At 43.6% G+C, this 16,672-nt stretch overlaps 1 protein-coding gene across 4 annotated transcripts in view; it reads left to right on the forward strand.

The window, feature by feature from the left end:
* Positions 1–16,672, forward strand: part of LOC143295389 (phospholipid-transporting ATPase ABCA1-like) — a 177,073-nt gene that overhangs the window by 151,186 nt on the left and 9,215 nt on the right. For all 4 annotated transcript variants that reach the window (XR_013057013.1, XM_076607059.1, XM_076607061.1 and 1 more), the window contains 3 exons: positions 1,124–1,216; positions 9,115–9,358; positions 13,602–13,698. Coding sequence is in view for 3 of the 4 variants with exons in the window: in XM_076607059.1 (XP_076463174.1) it covers positions 1,124–1,216; positions 9,115–9,358; positions 13,602–13,698 (434 nt within the window). In the remaining variant the exon portion in view is untranslated. The remainder of the gene's footprint in view (positions 1–1,123; positions 1,217–9,114; positions 9,359–13,601; positions 13,699–16,672) is intronic.

Raw genomic sequence — 16,672 nt, forward strand, 5'->3', positions numbered from 1 at the left:
TTCCATACAAAGCTACACCCAGGTTTGTCTGTGGCAGTCTTGGCACCAACAGTTCACAGGGAACTGTCGATGTTCGGCCACCAGGAGGCCACACACCTTGCACTGCTGCTGAGTCACTTTGGTGGTGTTCAGTAGTTTCTGTTCATGCAGGCACCACCAATGAAATCCCCTGCTGACAATAATTGCACAGTCACAGAGCCAGACTTAATGAGCATCCCCTCCATAGTGGAGACCACCATCACACCCCTCCAACAACAGTCCCCATTGAATCTGCTTACACCAAAGACCTTGACAGGAACTCACCCCAAGCATCTGAGTGGAGGGGTGTCAAAGCTGAGGTTGCCATGAGAGCAGGGCATGAAAGGCCACAGAATCTGACACAATGTTTGCTGTATTGATGATCATTGATGATGATGATGATGACTGCTGCTGTGGAGCTCCATTTCAGGTTTGGAACTACATGACAAGGCTGTACTCTCAAGTTTCCTTTCCTAATATTTCTGAGTGTCAGTGAGGTCCAAGAGATACAGACACATGCAGATTTGGTCTGGAAATTTGAGCAACATTCCCAAGAACACATCCATGAAGTAGTGTGGTCTCAGTCTTCCCATTTCAGCCCATAGCACTCTGAACTCTTGGTAGGAGTCAGCCACAGGCCTAAAATCCCTACCTCATATGGGACTCAGACCCACATCTTCTCAGTCTTCAGTCCACAATGCTTGCCACTTCACCACAGCAGCTAGTGACTTGTGTTTATTTATGTCAAGTAAATGTAGGAAAAATGTGAGAGGCTGTAGTCAGTTTTGTTGTTCAATGTTTTGTTTCAGAATGCTCATTTATATATTGTATGTCTTGTGATTCATGTACATGAAAGGACTAACTGTGCAGAACACAGGTCATGAGAATAAAAGCTCCTCCTATTGCTAGCATGGCCTTTTCTGACAAAGACACCAATATAATGGAATGTAATGGATATTGAGTATTTCAACATGAGGGGGAGCAAAGTGTTGGGTTTTTTCATTGTCGGCTTTGGCAGGTAAATATGATGAAATGTATTGAAGATGACAGAATTATAGTACACAGAAATGGTGTGCAGGGACATAAAGGTGATTGAATATTGCAGCATGGAGGAGTGCGAAGCTCTGTGTGGACGTCTGGCTATAATGGTCAATGGAACTTTCAAGTGCATTGGCAGTATTCAACACCTGAAAAATAGGTCTGTTTTTGTTATGATGGCATTGATGCATTCTCCTTTTCTCCCATGCTGCATGCTGCTATTAAAATGAACAAAATAGCTTGTTCACCATTTTCCTTTCGATGTATGGTGGTGCTGTTGATTATCCCAATCCTAAAGTAAGATAAAACAAGGGGAGGGGCATTGATATCAGTTTTATTGTTGGAATTATTTCATATCTTCTCTGTATGTCTGTGCATGCATGTTGGTTAATTTTTCTTTTTACTGAAGTCACATGCATATAAAGCACAAGCCAGTACTTATTTGATATGATCAGGAGATAATGTTCTTTCTCTCTGGCAAACTTGAGGTAAAAGACTCCACTGTAGGCCTTCTTAGACTGAATGGTGCATATGTGCTATTTGTTGGTGCCAAAAATAATTTGTATCCTTGAAAATGAGTTTTACATTTTTAGCAGATTCCTCATGAAGATTATTTTAGACCACTTGGCCTCTGTTGCAGCTATCATAAAGCCACCAAAGATTACAGTGAAGAAAGTAGAATCAGCTATTAAGACAGCTGTTGTTGTTTTTTTTGTCGTTGTTGTCTTTCAGTCGTGTTCTAAATGAATGACTGAGTTGGTTGCATTATATCCAGAGATGAGATTTTGACATTTTGAAATTCAGAGGCTGTTGAGAAGAGGGGAATGTGGGCTAGGGGGCTGCATCAGGCACTGCCTCTGGTTTGGGTAAAGGGACAAAGCCTACTTAAAGTGAAGACCTTATAAAAAAAAAATAAAAAGGTATTGCAATGTATGCTTAAATAGGGGTACAGGGACAAGGTCCTGTTGGGGGCTTCAGGGGGATGCAAAGCTGAATAAATAATATGGTTTAAGAGGCATTTGGAAGCTCTCCTGAAATCAAAAATAGAAAATTTACCTAAAAAAAAAAAGTATTTAATTGAGAGTTTTGTATTGAAAAAAAAGTACTCCCCTTGTCAGGAATTTTTTGAGGATTTGGGGGTAATATTACGTAAACTATTGGAAATGCAGAAAGAAAGTAAATGTTTTTGTGAGGAAAAAGAATGCAGACATGCAGATTCTGAATCTGGGGTTTTTTCTCCATTCAGTTTGATTGTATGTAACTGTTCAGGTAGTTGAAAGTGTAGATAATAATTTTTGTGCAGCAAATGGTATCCAAAAAGAACAGAATCAAAATACAGCTCAAAATAGCATGCTTATTGTCAGATTGTACCTGTAGAAGAAATTAAAAAGGCTGTATGTTTATGAAAACAAATCTCAACTTGTGTGTAAGTGAATAACTGTCTTGATAATGACAGATGTGGGTACAGCCAACATAAAAAGTCAATGATGTTATCAGAAGCTGAGCAGTCAAGCTCTTTGACAGTTAAGAGCTTTCCCCAGTTAGAGAGTGAAGTTCTTTGCTGATGCTCACACCCTGCAGGTTGCACCTTGGCTGATTAAAGTGTGCTGTGCATCCAGCATGTGTTTCACGTCCATTGCACTTTCAGCCGTGCATTTCATGAAAATAGTGGATTATTGGCAGTTGTCTGTTTATGGCAGTGTGCCAAGAAAGAACTGTTTGGTGTCATATACTGTACCATGTCAAACTGATGCAAACTAGTCCTATCGGTTTGCTCTGCTTGGCCAAATTTTGCGCGGCTAACAGTGAAAAGACGACCTGTCTTGCCCGGTCCGCTCTTAGCCAATCAAACGCCTCTAAAAGCTATAAGTGCTGAATCATTCCTTTGGCCAAGGCTCTCCACGCCATCTTGTCAGGTTTACGCTCTGTCTCGTCTTACGCTTTTTTTGGCTATTAAGCGTATTCATTTGTCCTGATTTTGCTGCAGGCAGCTTGTGTTTATTGTATTCTTACATTCTGTGTACTGGATTCAACTCGGCCCCCTCGAATCATTCGTTTTTCTCTACCTCTAAGTCGATCCTGTCTTTCCTTTCTCTGTTGGGGATCGGATTTTTGCTGGGTGCCTAAGCACAGGTACCATTCCTCGTATGCCATCCCACGACAGCAGGAATCATGATGCTGGGATCGAGACCCGGCAAGAGACTCTGATTCCTCCCGATAGGGACTGTGGTGATGCGTCTTTAGACGCTGATCGCAGAGGTGACACTCATACCATTAAAATGGTCATGAAGGGGAGCGGGGGGAAAGGGGTACAAGCGTTGCCTCCCGAGGTGTCCCAGCACAAGGCAGGGAGGGGGGGGAGTGGCAAGTCCTCTCTTGGCAGTGGGGACTCGCGGCTAGACGTGAACTCCCAAGGGGAGGCCGCGCCCGGTCGTTACCCGGGTCCCCACTCGGAGACGGCCCTCAGGGGCCCCATTGCTGTTCTCCCTCCTCTCTCCTCTTCCGACCCCACTCCCCCACCTCCTTCTGGGGGGAGAAAATTTTGGTTCCGGGGGGGGGGCCTCTACTTTGCCCACCCTGGGCCAAGCAACCCCAGTCTCCACACGGGAGGGGATTCGGGGCGCGTGGCCACCTGCTCTGCAGGTCTTCCCGCTATCCGGCCGGTCTCCCCTGCTGGGGGAGGCCCGCGCGTGTCAGGCGGTTCCGGGCAGTCAGCCCACTTGTCTTTTGGCGGGACTGACACCCAGGTCGGATCTGACCTCCCTCCGACTTGGGGTTGGGGTCATAGGATGGCTGGTGCCCACAGGTGGTTACCCCCATTCTACCCATACTGGGGCGCACCTATGGTGCACGCTGGGTTGCCGGGAGGACCAGGGGCCAACCCCTTGCCCGCTCCCCCCCCGGACCCGACCCAGCACATCTCACAGGGTGACACACACAGCCCCGACAAGTGGGATCGACTTCTTGTCGGTCAGGTCGAGCTTCTCGACCAATATTGCCACTCAGTCAACAAATCAGGCCTCTGTCAACCCACAGGTGACCTCCACGGTCACAACGGCCTCCTTGTCAGGACCGACGGCTGCCAAGGGGCCCCGCTCGGCCCGGGGGAGCCTGCAGTTCCCACCTACCCAGCCCTCGGTCCTACAGGGAGATGAGTGGGTGTTTGTCCTCTCACAGCACTCATGGGTCCCTCTTGCATCCAGGGATGCCCTCACTGAGAAGGTGTGGCACCCACCATCCCAAGCATGGTTGGACCTACGGTCCACATGCTCCCCACCGGCTTCAGGCGCCAAGGACATAACAGCTGCGGCCATGGTCCCTGCTCGGGATCGTCCCAGCTCATCCCGCTGGGCTGACCACAGCTCACAGGATGCCCCAGCGGGTACATCCACTTGAGATGGCACCCAGCAGGGGATGGACTGCGAACAAGAGTGGGAGCTCCTGTCTTCGGATGAGGTCGAACAAGTGGATGAGCACTCTTCACCCCCATCCCAGGGGGACAGATTGAGCCCACGCCTCCCTTTGGACCAGCCTGAACTAAACTCGGACTTAGTCCATTGTCCGGTCAGAATCCATTCGTCTCTGTGTGTACCTGGACGACTGGCTTATCTTGGCCCAGTCACAGGCCCTGTGCCAGAGTCATACGGCCAGACTTCTAGACCTTTGCTCCCAACTGGGATTCCTCATGAACCAGGAAAAATGCGATCTGTCCCCAAGTCAGTCCTTCGACTTCTTAGGGATGAGATTGGACATGCGGTCCATGATAGTCTCTCCGACGCCATATTGCTGGGACCATCTGGCAGGCCTCCTCAACAACTTGCGCCATTCCTCCCAAGCAACAGCGCGGACACTATCGTCCCTCCTGGGCATGATGGAGGCCATGGCACCTCTCATTTCCCTGGGCAGGGTTCTCAAGCGCCCTCTTCAGAGGCACTGAGGCTATGGTGGTCCCAGAGCACTCAGCCATGGGATACCCAGATATGTCTGGGCGAGTGGTTCCTTGAGGTGACATCAGAGTGGGTAACCACCCCTCTTTGGACACAGGGGGTGCCCATAGCCCCACCTACTCTTCAGGTAGCACTCTTCACAGATGCCTCCTCCCCGGGCTGGGGAGCCCACATGGACTCACTCCATGCAGCAGGGACTTGGTCCCTGGAGGAGCGCCTATGCCACATCAATGTTCTTGAACTAGAGACAGTTCGCAGGGCTCTCCTGAACTTCATGGGGGAGGCCACTCGCTAGACCATCCGCTTGTTCACGGACAATACGACGGTCGCATGTTACGTAAACAAAGGGGGGGAGGAGCGCACTCAGCAGACCTCTCCCTCCGGACCGAGGCTCTCCTCTGTTGGTGCCACAGCAAGGGCATTGCACTTTCAGCGAGACACAGCAGAAAAAGCCAACATCTTGGCAGATGCTCTCAGCAGGTCCAAGAGTGTCATCCATACAGAGTGGACCCTGGACAAGGACACCCTTCAGGGGGTGTGGGAACGGTGGTTTCGGCCAAGGGTGGACCTCTTTGCCACAAAGTTCAACAAGAGACTTCCCACTTTTGTCTCTACGGTCGCTGACCCAGCAGTGCTGGCAGTGGATGCTCTCTCTTTAGACTGAAGCAGTCTGATTGCCTACACGTTTCCTCCCTTTCCAATTCTGTCCAAGGTGATATGGAAAGCCAGATTGGAACGACCGCATTCTCATTGCGCAGAAATGGCCAGCCCAGCCCTGATATCCAGACCTTCAGTCCCTGACACATGTTCCACCCCTGAAACTCGAAACCAAACCTCATCTGCTGAGGCAGCCTCATTCGGGGATTCCTCATTCCAATCCTCAACTGCACGCGTGGCTGCTGTGCGGTTGGAACTGTCAGCATCACCATTGAAGTCTTCGACCCCTCAGTCAGCCTCTGTGTTGGCGGCGCTTACCCAGGGGGGTGCCTCCTCTGACCTCCTGTCCATAGTCACCAAAGCAAGGAGGGAGGGAACTGAGACTTTGTCAGTTTGTGTTTGACTTTCGCTGGAAGAAATGGTTGCGGTGGTGTATGGCTCAGGACGTTCCCCCTACTAACCCTACGAGCATGCAGCTGGCCAACTTTCTGGCTCACTGCTCCTCGGTTCTCAACCTGTCTGCTAGTTCTGTGCGAGGGTACAGGTCTGCCATCTGTACCACAGTCAAACAGCTAGGTGTTCCTGCCTTTGAAGCGGATTTCCTGCTCAGAGAGGTGGCTAGGGGCGCCTCTCTGAAGGAAGCTAGAAACCCCAGAAGAGTGCCCCTGTGGGACTTGTTCCTGTTGCTGGATTTCATTTGAAAACAACCCTTCGAGCCATTTGGGACTATTCCTTTCGACTTACTCACCCTCAAGACCACTTTCCTTCTGTTGCTGGCCACGGGCCGTCGTAGAAGCGAGGTACATGGTCTTAGTTGAATGCCACAAGATCTGGCCTTCCACAGAGATGGTTCCATCACTCTTCGTTTCTTGCCCAAGATGATGAGGATAGGCATCTCTGCCCTGTTCGGTGTCTCACATACTATTGGGATAGGTCTCGCCATAGGCGTTCTTCTCAGAGGCGTCTTCTCATCTCCCTCAATGAGAATTACAAGAAAGACATCGCTGCAGGCACCATTTCCCGCTGGGTTTCCCAAGTCATTCATAGAGCCTACTCTCATTCTCACACAGATATGAGCTGTCTTAATCCCAGAGCTTATGAAGTGCGGGCCATAGCTACTTCGGCTGCTTTCCAGCACTCAGTGCCACTGCAGCATGTCTTGGAGGCAGCCTTCTGGCGGTCTTAGAATCACTTCATCAACTTCTACCTCAGGGATTTCCGTATGACCAGGACTGACAGTTCCAAGGGGATTTCCTTTGTCGCGGCTAACACTGCCGTCTCGGTTACAAGGGCTCCCAATACGAACCAGTAGGCGTTGCCCTCCTCCGTTTGCTTTAAATTCTGCATCAGTTTGACATGGTACAGTATATGACACCAAAAGGAGGAGTCTGTATTATACTCCATGTTTGGTGATACATATACTTACCATGTCAAACTCGAATGCCTGCCCGTCCGTCCCTGCATCTCTGCCGTGGCTCTCATGGGGCATTTTTCTCGATGGCTACAGAATGATTCAGTGCTTATACTGTTATAACTTTTAGAGGCGTTTGATTGGCTAAGAGCAGACTGGGCAAGTCTTTTCACTGTTAGCCGCGCAAAATTTGGCCAAGCAGAGCAAACCGATAGGCCTAGTTTGCATCAGTTTGACATGGTAAGTGTATGTATCACCAAACATGGAGTATAATACAAACTCCTCCTTTCACTGACATCCTGCGGCCATGCCCTCTGGCTGGCATTCAATCTATCATCTTACATCACTCCTCTCCCTCCTTTTTCCTACTCGCTCATACTCATGGCGGTCATGGGTGGTCAGTTTTGTCACTATCGTTGTCATCAGACAAGAGAGATCATCTCCATCATTATAGCTATCCATAATCATTATCACAGCTTGCAAAATCACGTAAATCCACTTACTGGGACCACTTTCTTTACTGTGCAAAGTTTTCAATGCTCTTTTTTCTTTTCTTTTTTTTTTTTTGATTTTAAAATCACGTGTACAGCGCATGATGGAATTTTACTTTCAGAGAATGCTATTCCATTCCTTCATCCGAATCCGAATACGTTTTGTGTAGGAATGCGTGAGCATTCCTTCGTCCGGAGAGAGTTAAGAGAGAAAGAGTGTGTGTATGTATTGTTTTCAGTGCAACTGTCAATACTACTCTGTATGTGTACACTTGCATGTGTATGTGAAAGGGAGAGAGTGTGTCAGGAGGTGTTTGTATGGGGTGTGTTCGGGTGTGTGTGTTTTCAATTCAATTGTTTGAGAGTGAACACCTACATGTGAGAGAAAGAGAGAGAGAGATGAGTGTGTGGGTATGTGTTTGTGTGTATGTGTGTGTGTGTGTGTTTAGTTAAACTCTAGTGAGAGTTCACACGCGCATGTGTGTATGTGTATGTGTGTCCCATTCCTTCAGTTCATGACTATAACACACACACACACACACACACACACACACACACACACACACACACACACATTTTTAAAAAAATAGAAAAAGGTAGAATCCCAGAAAAACAGCTATGAGAGAACGAAAACAAGGGCAACTGTGAAATGTACCAACATTTAAATGAGAGACGGACACTGCACACACAAAATATAATAATGCATGCACATAATGCAGATGATTCTCTTGTACTCTGGCAGTATATCCCAGATCTAAGCAAAATATACAATTTGCAAGTCCTGAAGTATGCTGCCACATCATCGACTGACAAAATTTCAGCATGAAAAAAAACAACATTGATGTCAAAGGCTATGAAAGTTCTTGTTGCCACATGTTTGAAGTAGTGCTTGGCTTTTGCCAAATGAAGCCAATGTACCCATGACCATAGGGACTTGACAGGGATGGAGATGATGTGCATGTGTGTGTGTGTGTGTGTGTGTGTGCACGTCTTTTGAGTGTGTGTGTTTATCACAGTGGCATCAGTATGTGCCACTAAGGGTTCACCTTCTGTCATGATCAGTATTTTGACAAATGTGGGCTTGACTTCAATCAACTGTTTGGAAACCTGTGACTTTGAATTAGGCTCTCAGACAAGTCACTCTCTTCTCAATGCCTCTTCACTATGGGATCTACAGACAGAAAACACAGACTTTCAAAAGAACATTTCCGTTTTTTATTCGATCAAGAAAAGTATGGTGGGGAGTGGCATTTTCAAGCGGGTTCTCTCAAGCATAACGTTTACCGCATTTTGAATCAAGTAAGAATCCGATCACAGGATCAACCCCTGGGCCTATCAGATTTACAGGTTTCTGTAAATTCACAGAAAAATATCATCTCTGGTTATCTGTTTAAAGCTTTATATTCATTCGGCTGTTGACTTTGTTTTCTGTAGTCCATGTTCTGAGTGAGTGAGTTGGTTTGTTGTTGACTTTCTTTCTTTATTTGTTGGTTTTCTTGTTTATCTCTTTGCATGTTTGTTACATTTTGATGATGGCTGTTTGTGTTGTGAGGTTTGGGGATGGCTATACCATCATCCTGAGAGTGGGGGGTGAGAACCCAGCCATGGGGGCAGTGAAGGCATTCATCACACAGCACTTCAGCCAGGCCTTACTGCGAGAACAGCACCACAACATGCTGCAGTACCAGCTGCCCTCACAAGGCCTCTCCCTGGCCCAGCTCTTCTCCACCATGGAGCAGGCCAAGGCACAGTTTGATGTAGAGGACTATTCTGTCTCACAGACCACACTGGATCAGGTGCTGGCACTGGGCTGTATTATGATGATAAGGCCATAATAATGATAATAATGATAATCATAAAAGTATTTGGTTAGTGCTGAATCTTGCGCAAAGACAAATCAAAGCGCTACCACACCAGTCATTTGCATGCATATACAGCTCTGATTCTGAGGAATTGAAGACAAAACATAAATTCATGTAAATAGCAAGCTAGAAACAGCATAGACGAGAAAGAGGGAGGGGAGAGGGGAGCTTTTTTGGAAAGAAGTATAGGTTTTAAGGCCAGACCTGAAAGGTGAGTGCAAAGATTTGACAAAGTGAGAAAGGGAGCTAATTTCTGATTTGCAGTCACACCTTCAGATGATTTTGAACAATGCTATAAGAATCATTTTCAGAAAGTACCCCACTTTTATGTCAACTTCATTGGTTACCCATCCAGTACAGAATTCAGTACAAACTTGCCATATTGGCCTATCACCACTTTGAAGGATCTTTCCCATCTTACTTATCTTCTGTCCTTTATACTTACACCCCTTCCCATTCTCTCAGATCTTTTGTTGAAAATTTCTTCGGGTTCCAAAAACTTCTTCAAAGTCATTTGGCCAAAGGACCTTTCAGTATCAAGCACTTGTCTGGAATTGTCTTCCTCTGGATCTCTGTCACTTACTAACACTGTCCTCTTGCAAAACAAATTTGAAAATCTACCTGTTCAAACAGGCGTTCGGGTGTGATGAAGCATAGCTGTTTGTGTACAGTCTTCCTCCTCCTGTGTTTGTCTACAGTCTTCCTCCTCCTGTGTTTGTCTACAGTCTTCCTCCTATGTTTGTCTGCAGTCTTCCTCCTCCTGTGTTTGTCTACAGTTTTCCTCCTCCTGTGTTTGTCTACAGTCTTCCTCCTATGTTTGTCTGCAGTCTTCCTCCTCCTGTGTTTGTCTACAGTTTTCCTCCTCCTGTGTTTGTCTACAGTCTTCCTCCTATGTTTGTCTGCAGTCTTCCTCCTCCTGTGTTTGTCTACAGTCTTCCTCCTATGTTTGTCTGCAGTCTTCCTCCTCCTGTGTTTGTCTACAGTCTTCTCTTATGTTTGTCTACAGTCTTCCTCCTGTGTTTGTCTACAGTCTTCCTCCTCCTGTGTTTGTCTGCAGTCTTCCTCCTGTGTTTTTCCACAGTCTTCCTAACAGTCTTCCTCCTCCTGTGTTTGTCTACAGTCTTCCTCCATCTATGTTTGTCTACAGTCTTCCTCCTACTATGTTTGTCTGCAGTCTTCCTGTTTGTCTACAGTCTTCCTCCTCCTGTTTGTCTGCAGTCTTCCTCCTTCTGTGTTTGTCTACAGTCTTCCTCCTGTGTTTGCCTACAGTCTTCCTTCTCCTGTGTGTGTCTACAGTCTTACCCACCCTTTAAGCCCACGGTTTCTCGCAGTCCCACATTTCTCTCACTTTGAGAGAAATCATATGATTGCGAGAAATTGTGGTCACTCCCCTTGCACATTTTCTCTCAATTGCAAGAAATCGCGGGGGCCGCCCCACAATTTCTCATAATGTGTGAGAAATCATGGGAAGTCCCCTTTATTTTTATCAAAAAGATTTCTTTTATCATCAGAGTTGGTTTCTTGTCTTTTCCCAATGCAGATCTTAGAGAGAAATCAGAAGGAGAAAAAAAAAGAGAAAAGGGGGGCGGCGACAACGATCATGATAATGACGGTGGCGTTAGTGAAGACATGAACAGTAATTACACTAAAACACAACTATTTATTGTATTTCACATAAGGTGGATCACTGCAATTTGTCGACCTCAAATTCAACATCAGAATTCAATAGCAAACAATGAAATTTGGGCAATGTATATAACTCAAAGAGAAATATTAATATAATATTATGTAATATTATGTAATATAATATAATATAATATGACTTGAACCGAATATTTCCTGGGTGTTGGGAATAACATTAAAATGATTCAACTTTCTACATAAATGTGATTCCAAAAAAGGTGTTTCACAATGCATTACCCTCTCGTAGGGTGCGTGAAACTGGACCAAATAGTTTTGATTTTGTTGTGAAGCAGCCTTTTATGTCACATTTATTTATGTTTTTCATTTCATGCTTGGTCATTTCTTCATCTGTTTGTGTCAGCATCCTTTCGCATGCAAGACTGCACTGAAAAAAGATTATCAGTTTTATAGAAGACACTTGGAACATGTAAATATTTTAAAAACAGACTGAAAGAAGACGAAATCAACCAGCCAAGTAAACACACATAAGGGAACACACACACACACATACTCACTCACTCATCCATTCACTCACTCACTGACATACACATACATTCACACTTTTTTAAACCAGTACTGTGCCATCACCTTCATCATTTATTGTTGTTGTCTTCGCTGACATCATCATGATTGTTGTTGTCGTTTCCCCCATTTCTCGTTTCTTTTCTCTCTCTCATTTTTCTCTTAGATTTGCAATGGGAAAAGACAAGAAACCAACTCTGATGACAAAGGAAATATTTTTAATAAGACACATTCTCTTGCAACTGAGAGAAAACATGGGAGGGCAGTGACCACGATTTCTCACAATACCATGATTTCTCTCAGAATTTACTGTGTGTGCTCAAGCGTGTGTACACTCAGTGTGTGTGTGTGTGTGTGTGTGTGTGTGTGTGTGTGTCTGTGAAGGGCAAATTTTGTGTCTTTTGTATGTTTGTTTTTTTGTATGTTTGTATTTATGTGTGTGCGTGTGTGATTGTTCATATCTGCAGTTTGTAGTATTGTCTTGATTTATTCAAAAATGTTTTATTGTCTGCTTCAACCAAAACAGAAAATACTCTTTCGGCTCAGTTAATATGCCCATCAGCAAATATCAAAAGAGAAAAACGAGTAATTGACACACACTTCACTGATCACCCTGCACACATCAGTTATGTAAAAAGAAAAACATTTGGGTCAGATGTGTGTGTTGTGTGTGTGTGTGTGTGTGTGTGTGTGTGCATAGGTATGTGTGTGTATGCACGTGTGTGCATGCATATGTGTACCTTTCAATTATAATAAAAAGATACACATATATGTGTTATTTTTTTATGTGCAGAGGTATGTTATCCACTATTGTATATGTATTGTTTCATGTGAGGTGCTTAGAAGTTAGAACCCATAAAATGGGGAGTTTGCACCATATAAGTACAATCTATTATTATTATTATCATTAATGTCCAGAGACAAAGTGGTGGCGGATTGTGTAGTGCCAAGCCTTTGTCTGTGTGTGTGTCTGTGTGTGTGTGTGGTTACACTGTGTGTTGTACTGGTGTATTGGTCAAGGTGGTATTCTCCATTTGTCTGTACATAAGACATGGGCAGAAAGGGACAGTTTTAAGGAATTCTACTCACTACAACCACAACCATCACTAAGCAGCACAAATATTTACCTGTGTTTCCCCTTTCCAGGTCTCAAAGACCATGAATTAACTTCTAGCTTCCGATTGTTACTGACAGGAGAGAGATTTGGAACCCAACTTTCCCAGTCTTGGGATGATCAAGAGAGATGAAACACAAAAACATGCATGCTTACTTGCTCTTTTTATTTAATTTTTTTATCTTTTATTTTAGGAGAAATCAGTGGATGCCTAAAAGTTCTGCAAATGAGCAGGATAGTTTCAGCATCCCTGGAAGGTTCTTTCTAATTTTTTTTTCTTCTTTTTTTGTTGTTGTCTTTTGTATCTTTTTTTGGTTGTCTTTTTTTAATCTTTTTTTTTTTGGTTGTCTTTTTTATTTTTATTTTTTGTTCCTTCCATCATCATTTTTCTCCTTTCTGTTGTCTTTTCTTTATTTTTTTTATTTTTTTTCTCATATTTTTTAATCTGTCTTCTTCCCAATGGCATGTTCAAACACTTACAAGACCATGCAACATATATTACACATACATGATGGTTTGACACAAAATCATATTGCCTGAAAGAGAAGCATGGTATACATACACACACACACCCTCTCACTCTCTCTCTGTGTCTCCTTAACTCACTCAATCCCCTCCCTCTCCACAATGCTTGCTCTTCATATTTCACTCACACCTGTCACTGCCACTGCCACAGACATATGCTGGTTTTTTCTTTGTTGTGTTTTCCTGTTTTAAACTTGTTTCTTTGTTCAGCTCTGAGCAGTTCAAGGTCACTCTGCTTCTCAAAGTGATAAGAAACAGATCTGTCATAAGGATGACTGATGATCAGTCCCTGTGATTTCTTTGCATTTGGTGACCTTGGTTTCCTTTAAACAGGTTTTTATCAACTTTGCCAAGATGCAGACAGACCTTCTGGATTATGGAAGGAAGGAAGAGGAGGAGGAAGATCAGCCACCAAGAAGAAGGAACTCAGGTATTATGTTGATCTTTGCATCCATGGTTACATTAGCACACCAGCAAGATTCACTTTCAAGGATGCATCAAAGTGTGTGGATTGATCCATATATATCACACCATATCTACTTACAAATATAGTTGGGGGGAGAACAAACACTGACCTACATGGAGACTGGAAGTGAAGGGCCAGGAAAGCAAATGCAGCAACCAAGTCAGACTGCATACACTCAGCGACAAAGTAAATGCGTGAGCTCAGCAGGTGCCCCACTGTAAGAAATTATGGGTCAATGACATAAATGCACTGTCACTCTGAAGCCATGAGCCTGTTGATACAGAACTTCAGTCTTTTTTTTTTCATTAAAAGAAAAAGATTAATGTTCATAACAGAAACATAACAGGATAATATTACATACACAAGTACATTTGGAAGAAAGACAACAACACATCAACAACCAAACACAACACAGTAAATAAGAAAAAAACGAAAACAACAACAACAACAAAAACAGAGAGAGAGAGACCATTATTTAAATTCATTTTCCTTTCTTTACCTGTGTCATTTTTCAGCCTGTTGTACCAGAGTTGAGTTGGAGCCTTCAGTTAACCCTTTCAAATTGTGATTTTTGCAAAAGAATTACCGGTACCAACCTCTTAAAAAAAAATAAAAAAAAAAAAAAATCAAGCCACGCTCAAACGTATGTAAAAGTATATGTTTTCTTGAAGGAAAATGAATGGAGAATATATTGTCATAAGTTCAGTTTTGACAGGATGAGATAACTCCCAATCAGGGGAAGATAACTCAGATTAACTCTATGGAGACATAGTTAAATAGTGCATGTAGTTTTACTGTGATGGGCAAATATGGGCATATTTGAAAAATTTAACACACTTTCACACAGAGACAAAGACATACAAATTATATATCACTAGAAAGTTTACCATCTCTTCTTTTAACATTTTAAAACAGTTTTGTCATTAAATGCTGCTAAATATTTTTCAATATTTTAAATTATGTCACTAAATACTAAAAGCAAAAAAAAATTGAAAAAAGGTATACTGTACTCACCAGGCATGTCATATCCACGAGCTAATCCACAAGGCAGCATATGATGATTTTCTCACACAGTAAGGTTCCCTGATTCTCATGAATCAGTTTGAAGTCAAATGTTGCACAACAAACTTAGAAAAAAATAGAAGATGACAACACTGGAAAGAGAGAAAAAGCAAAACCATACAAATCCATCCCTAGAGAAAAAGAAAAAAAACACCCTATTTACACATTTCTGCTGCAGCTAGATTATTATTTGCTGTAGTCCTTGACTGTATGGAACACCTCAAAGCATGGAACAGCACAAAGGGGCACTTTACACTGTTTGCACATGATTGTGGTGGCTTTGTTTTTTGTTTTTGCGTTTTCCACCTCCTTGTGCTTTGTGTTTGGCATAACACACCTTGCACCCTCTCTGTGCTTTCCTGGTCTGCTGTTCCTTGGTGGGTGGAATGTTAGCAGGCCAGTGACTGCCTGGCCTCAGTCTCCCTGTGTCTGCTCCTGTGTCTGGCAGATCTCCTCATGAGTGTAAAGTGTTTTGAATTTCTGTAACAGACAATGCTGTCATAAGAAAAAAAGAAGAAAAAAAGAAGCTTTTGCATGTATTGCAAAAAAAGGGCAAAAAAAGAAAAGAAAAACAAATGCAAAATAAACAATAATATTACACAGCATATACACATGCATAATAATTCAGGAGTGACAGTATAAATAACACAAATGCACAGACACGCCCATGCATAATACACTGACACACCCATTGCACAGACACACACCCACACAATGTAATAAATGCACACACAGAAAATGGTAATTTTATATTAATCTATTCATTACAAATTGTAAAAATCAACATTATTTACACAAGAAATAAATTAGCAAAGTATCAAATTGTAAACACACTCGCCTCAACAGGACTGGACGTGTCTTTGAAAGTCAGTGAGTCCTGGGGTCCTTGTGAAAGGTGCAGCCAGTAGGAAGTTTGTCAGGTCTTTTACCCACTCATACAAGTCCTCTTGTTCCTCATCGTCAATATCTACAGTCATCAAGTCATCTTGTCTTGCAGTATGGCCGTCACTAGTGTCACTGTCAATTTCTGTCTCAGTGTTGTAGAGGTCAGTCAGCAAAGTTTCGTCGTCACTTTGAAAATCATCATCTGGTACTAACTGAATGTCATCATCATCAGAAAAATCATCAAAGAATTCTTCCAGTGTCAAGGAGGTCACGTTCAATGTCTGATCCTTCTTCTATCACAGTTTCGACAGCCTCACGCAGGGAGTACATTCGTCTCGCCACCATCTTGGTTATGAAAAGATCGACCTTTCACGCAGTCTAGAAAAGTCTAGAAGAAAAGCCTTGCACGCGGTTAATGGTTGAGGGGAAATAACTCAGTTTTTCCTAGACTGATCCCTCAAGACAGCCTGATTAATTTCCCTTTAATTGAACACTGCTGAGTGTATGAAAAAAAATTCTGCGATCCGCTGAATCATACATTACAGCACGTCATTCTGAGTGGGCAGAGCACCGGCGCTGAAGTGCCGACACATCTCCAGTGAGTTAAAAAAAAAAGATACTCAACATATTTTGGGGAAAAAAGAAGAAAAAAATTCACATTTATTTATGGGAGCAAATGGTGCTAACATATAAGCAAATGTATTAGACACAACAATCAAGTGCAGTTATGTTTTTTCCTCCACTAACCTGTTGTTTCAAACATAAACACTACACATAACCGCTCACATACACCCACCCACACACCTTCCACCCAAGCACTATCACACAATATTACTACACAAAAGTTCATTGTAAACAATATTTGGGCTTGAAGCTTTCATCTGGAGGGTTTCACAGTAAATGAAAACCCCAAATGGAATGTTTCAGACTAAACTACTGTTGTTGTTGTTTTTTCTATACCCACTTCTAATACACCCCCAGACTCCTTCCT

The sequence above is a fragment of the Babylonia areolata genome, chromosome 20 (genome assembly GCF_041734735.1).
Source record: "Babylonia areolata isolate BAREFJ2019XMU chromosome 20, ASM4173473v1, whole genome shotgun sequence".
Lineage (NCBI taxonomy): Eukaryota > Metazoa > Mollusca > Gastropoda > Neogastropoda > Buccinidae > Babylonia > Babylonia areolata.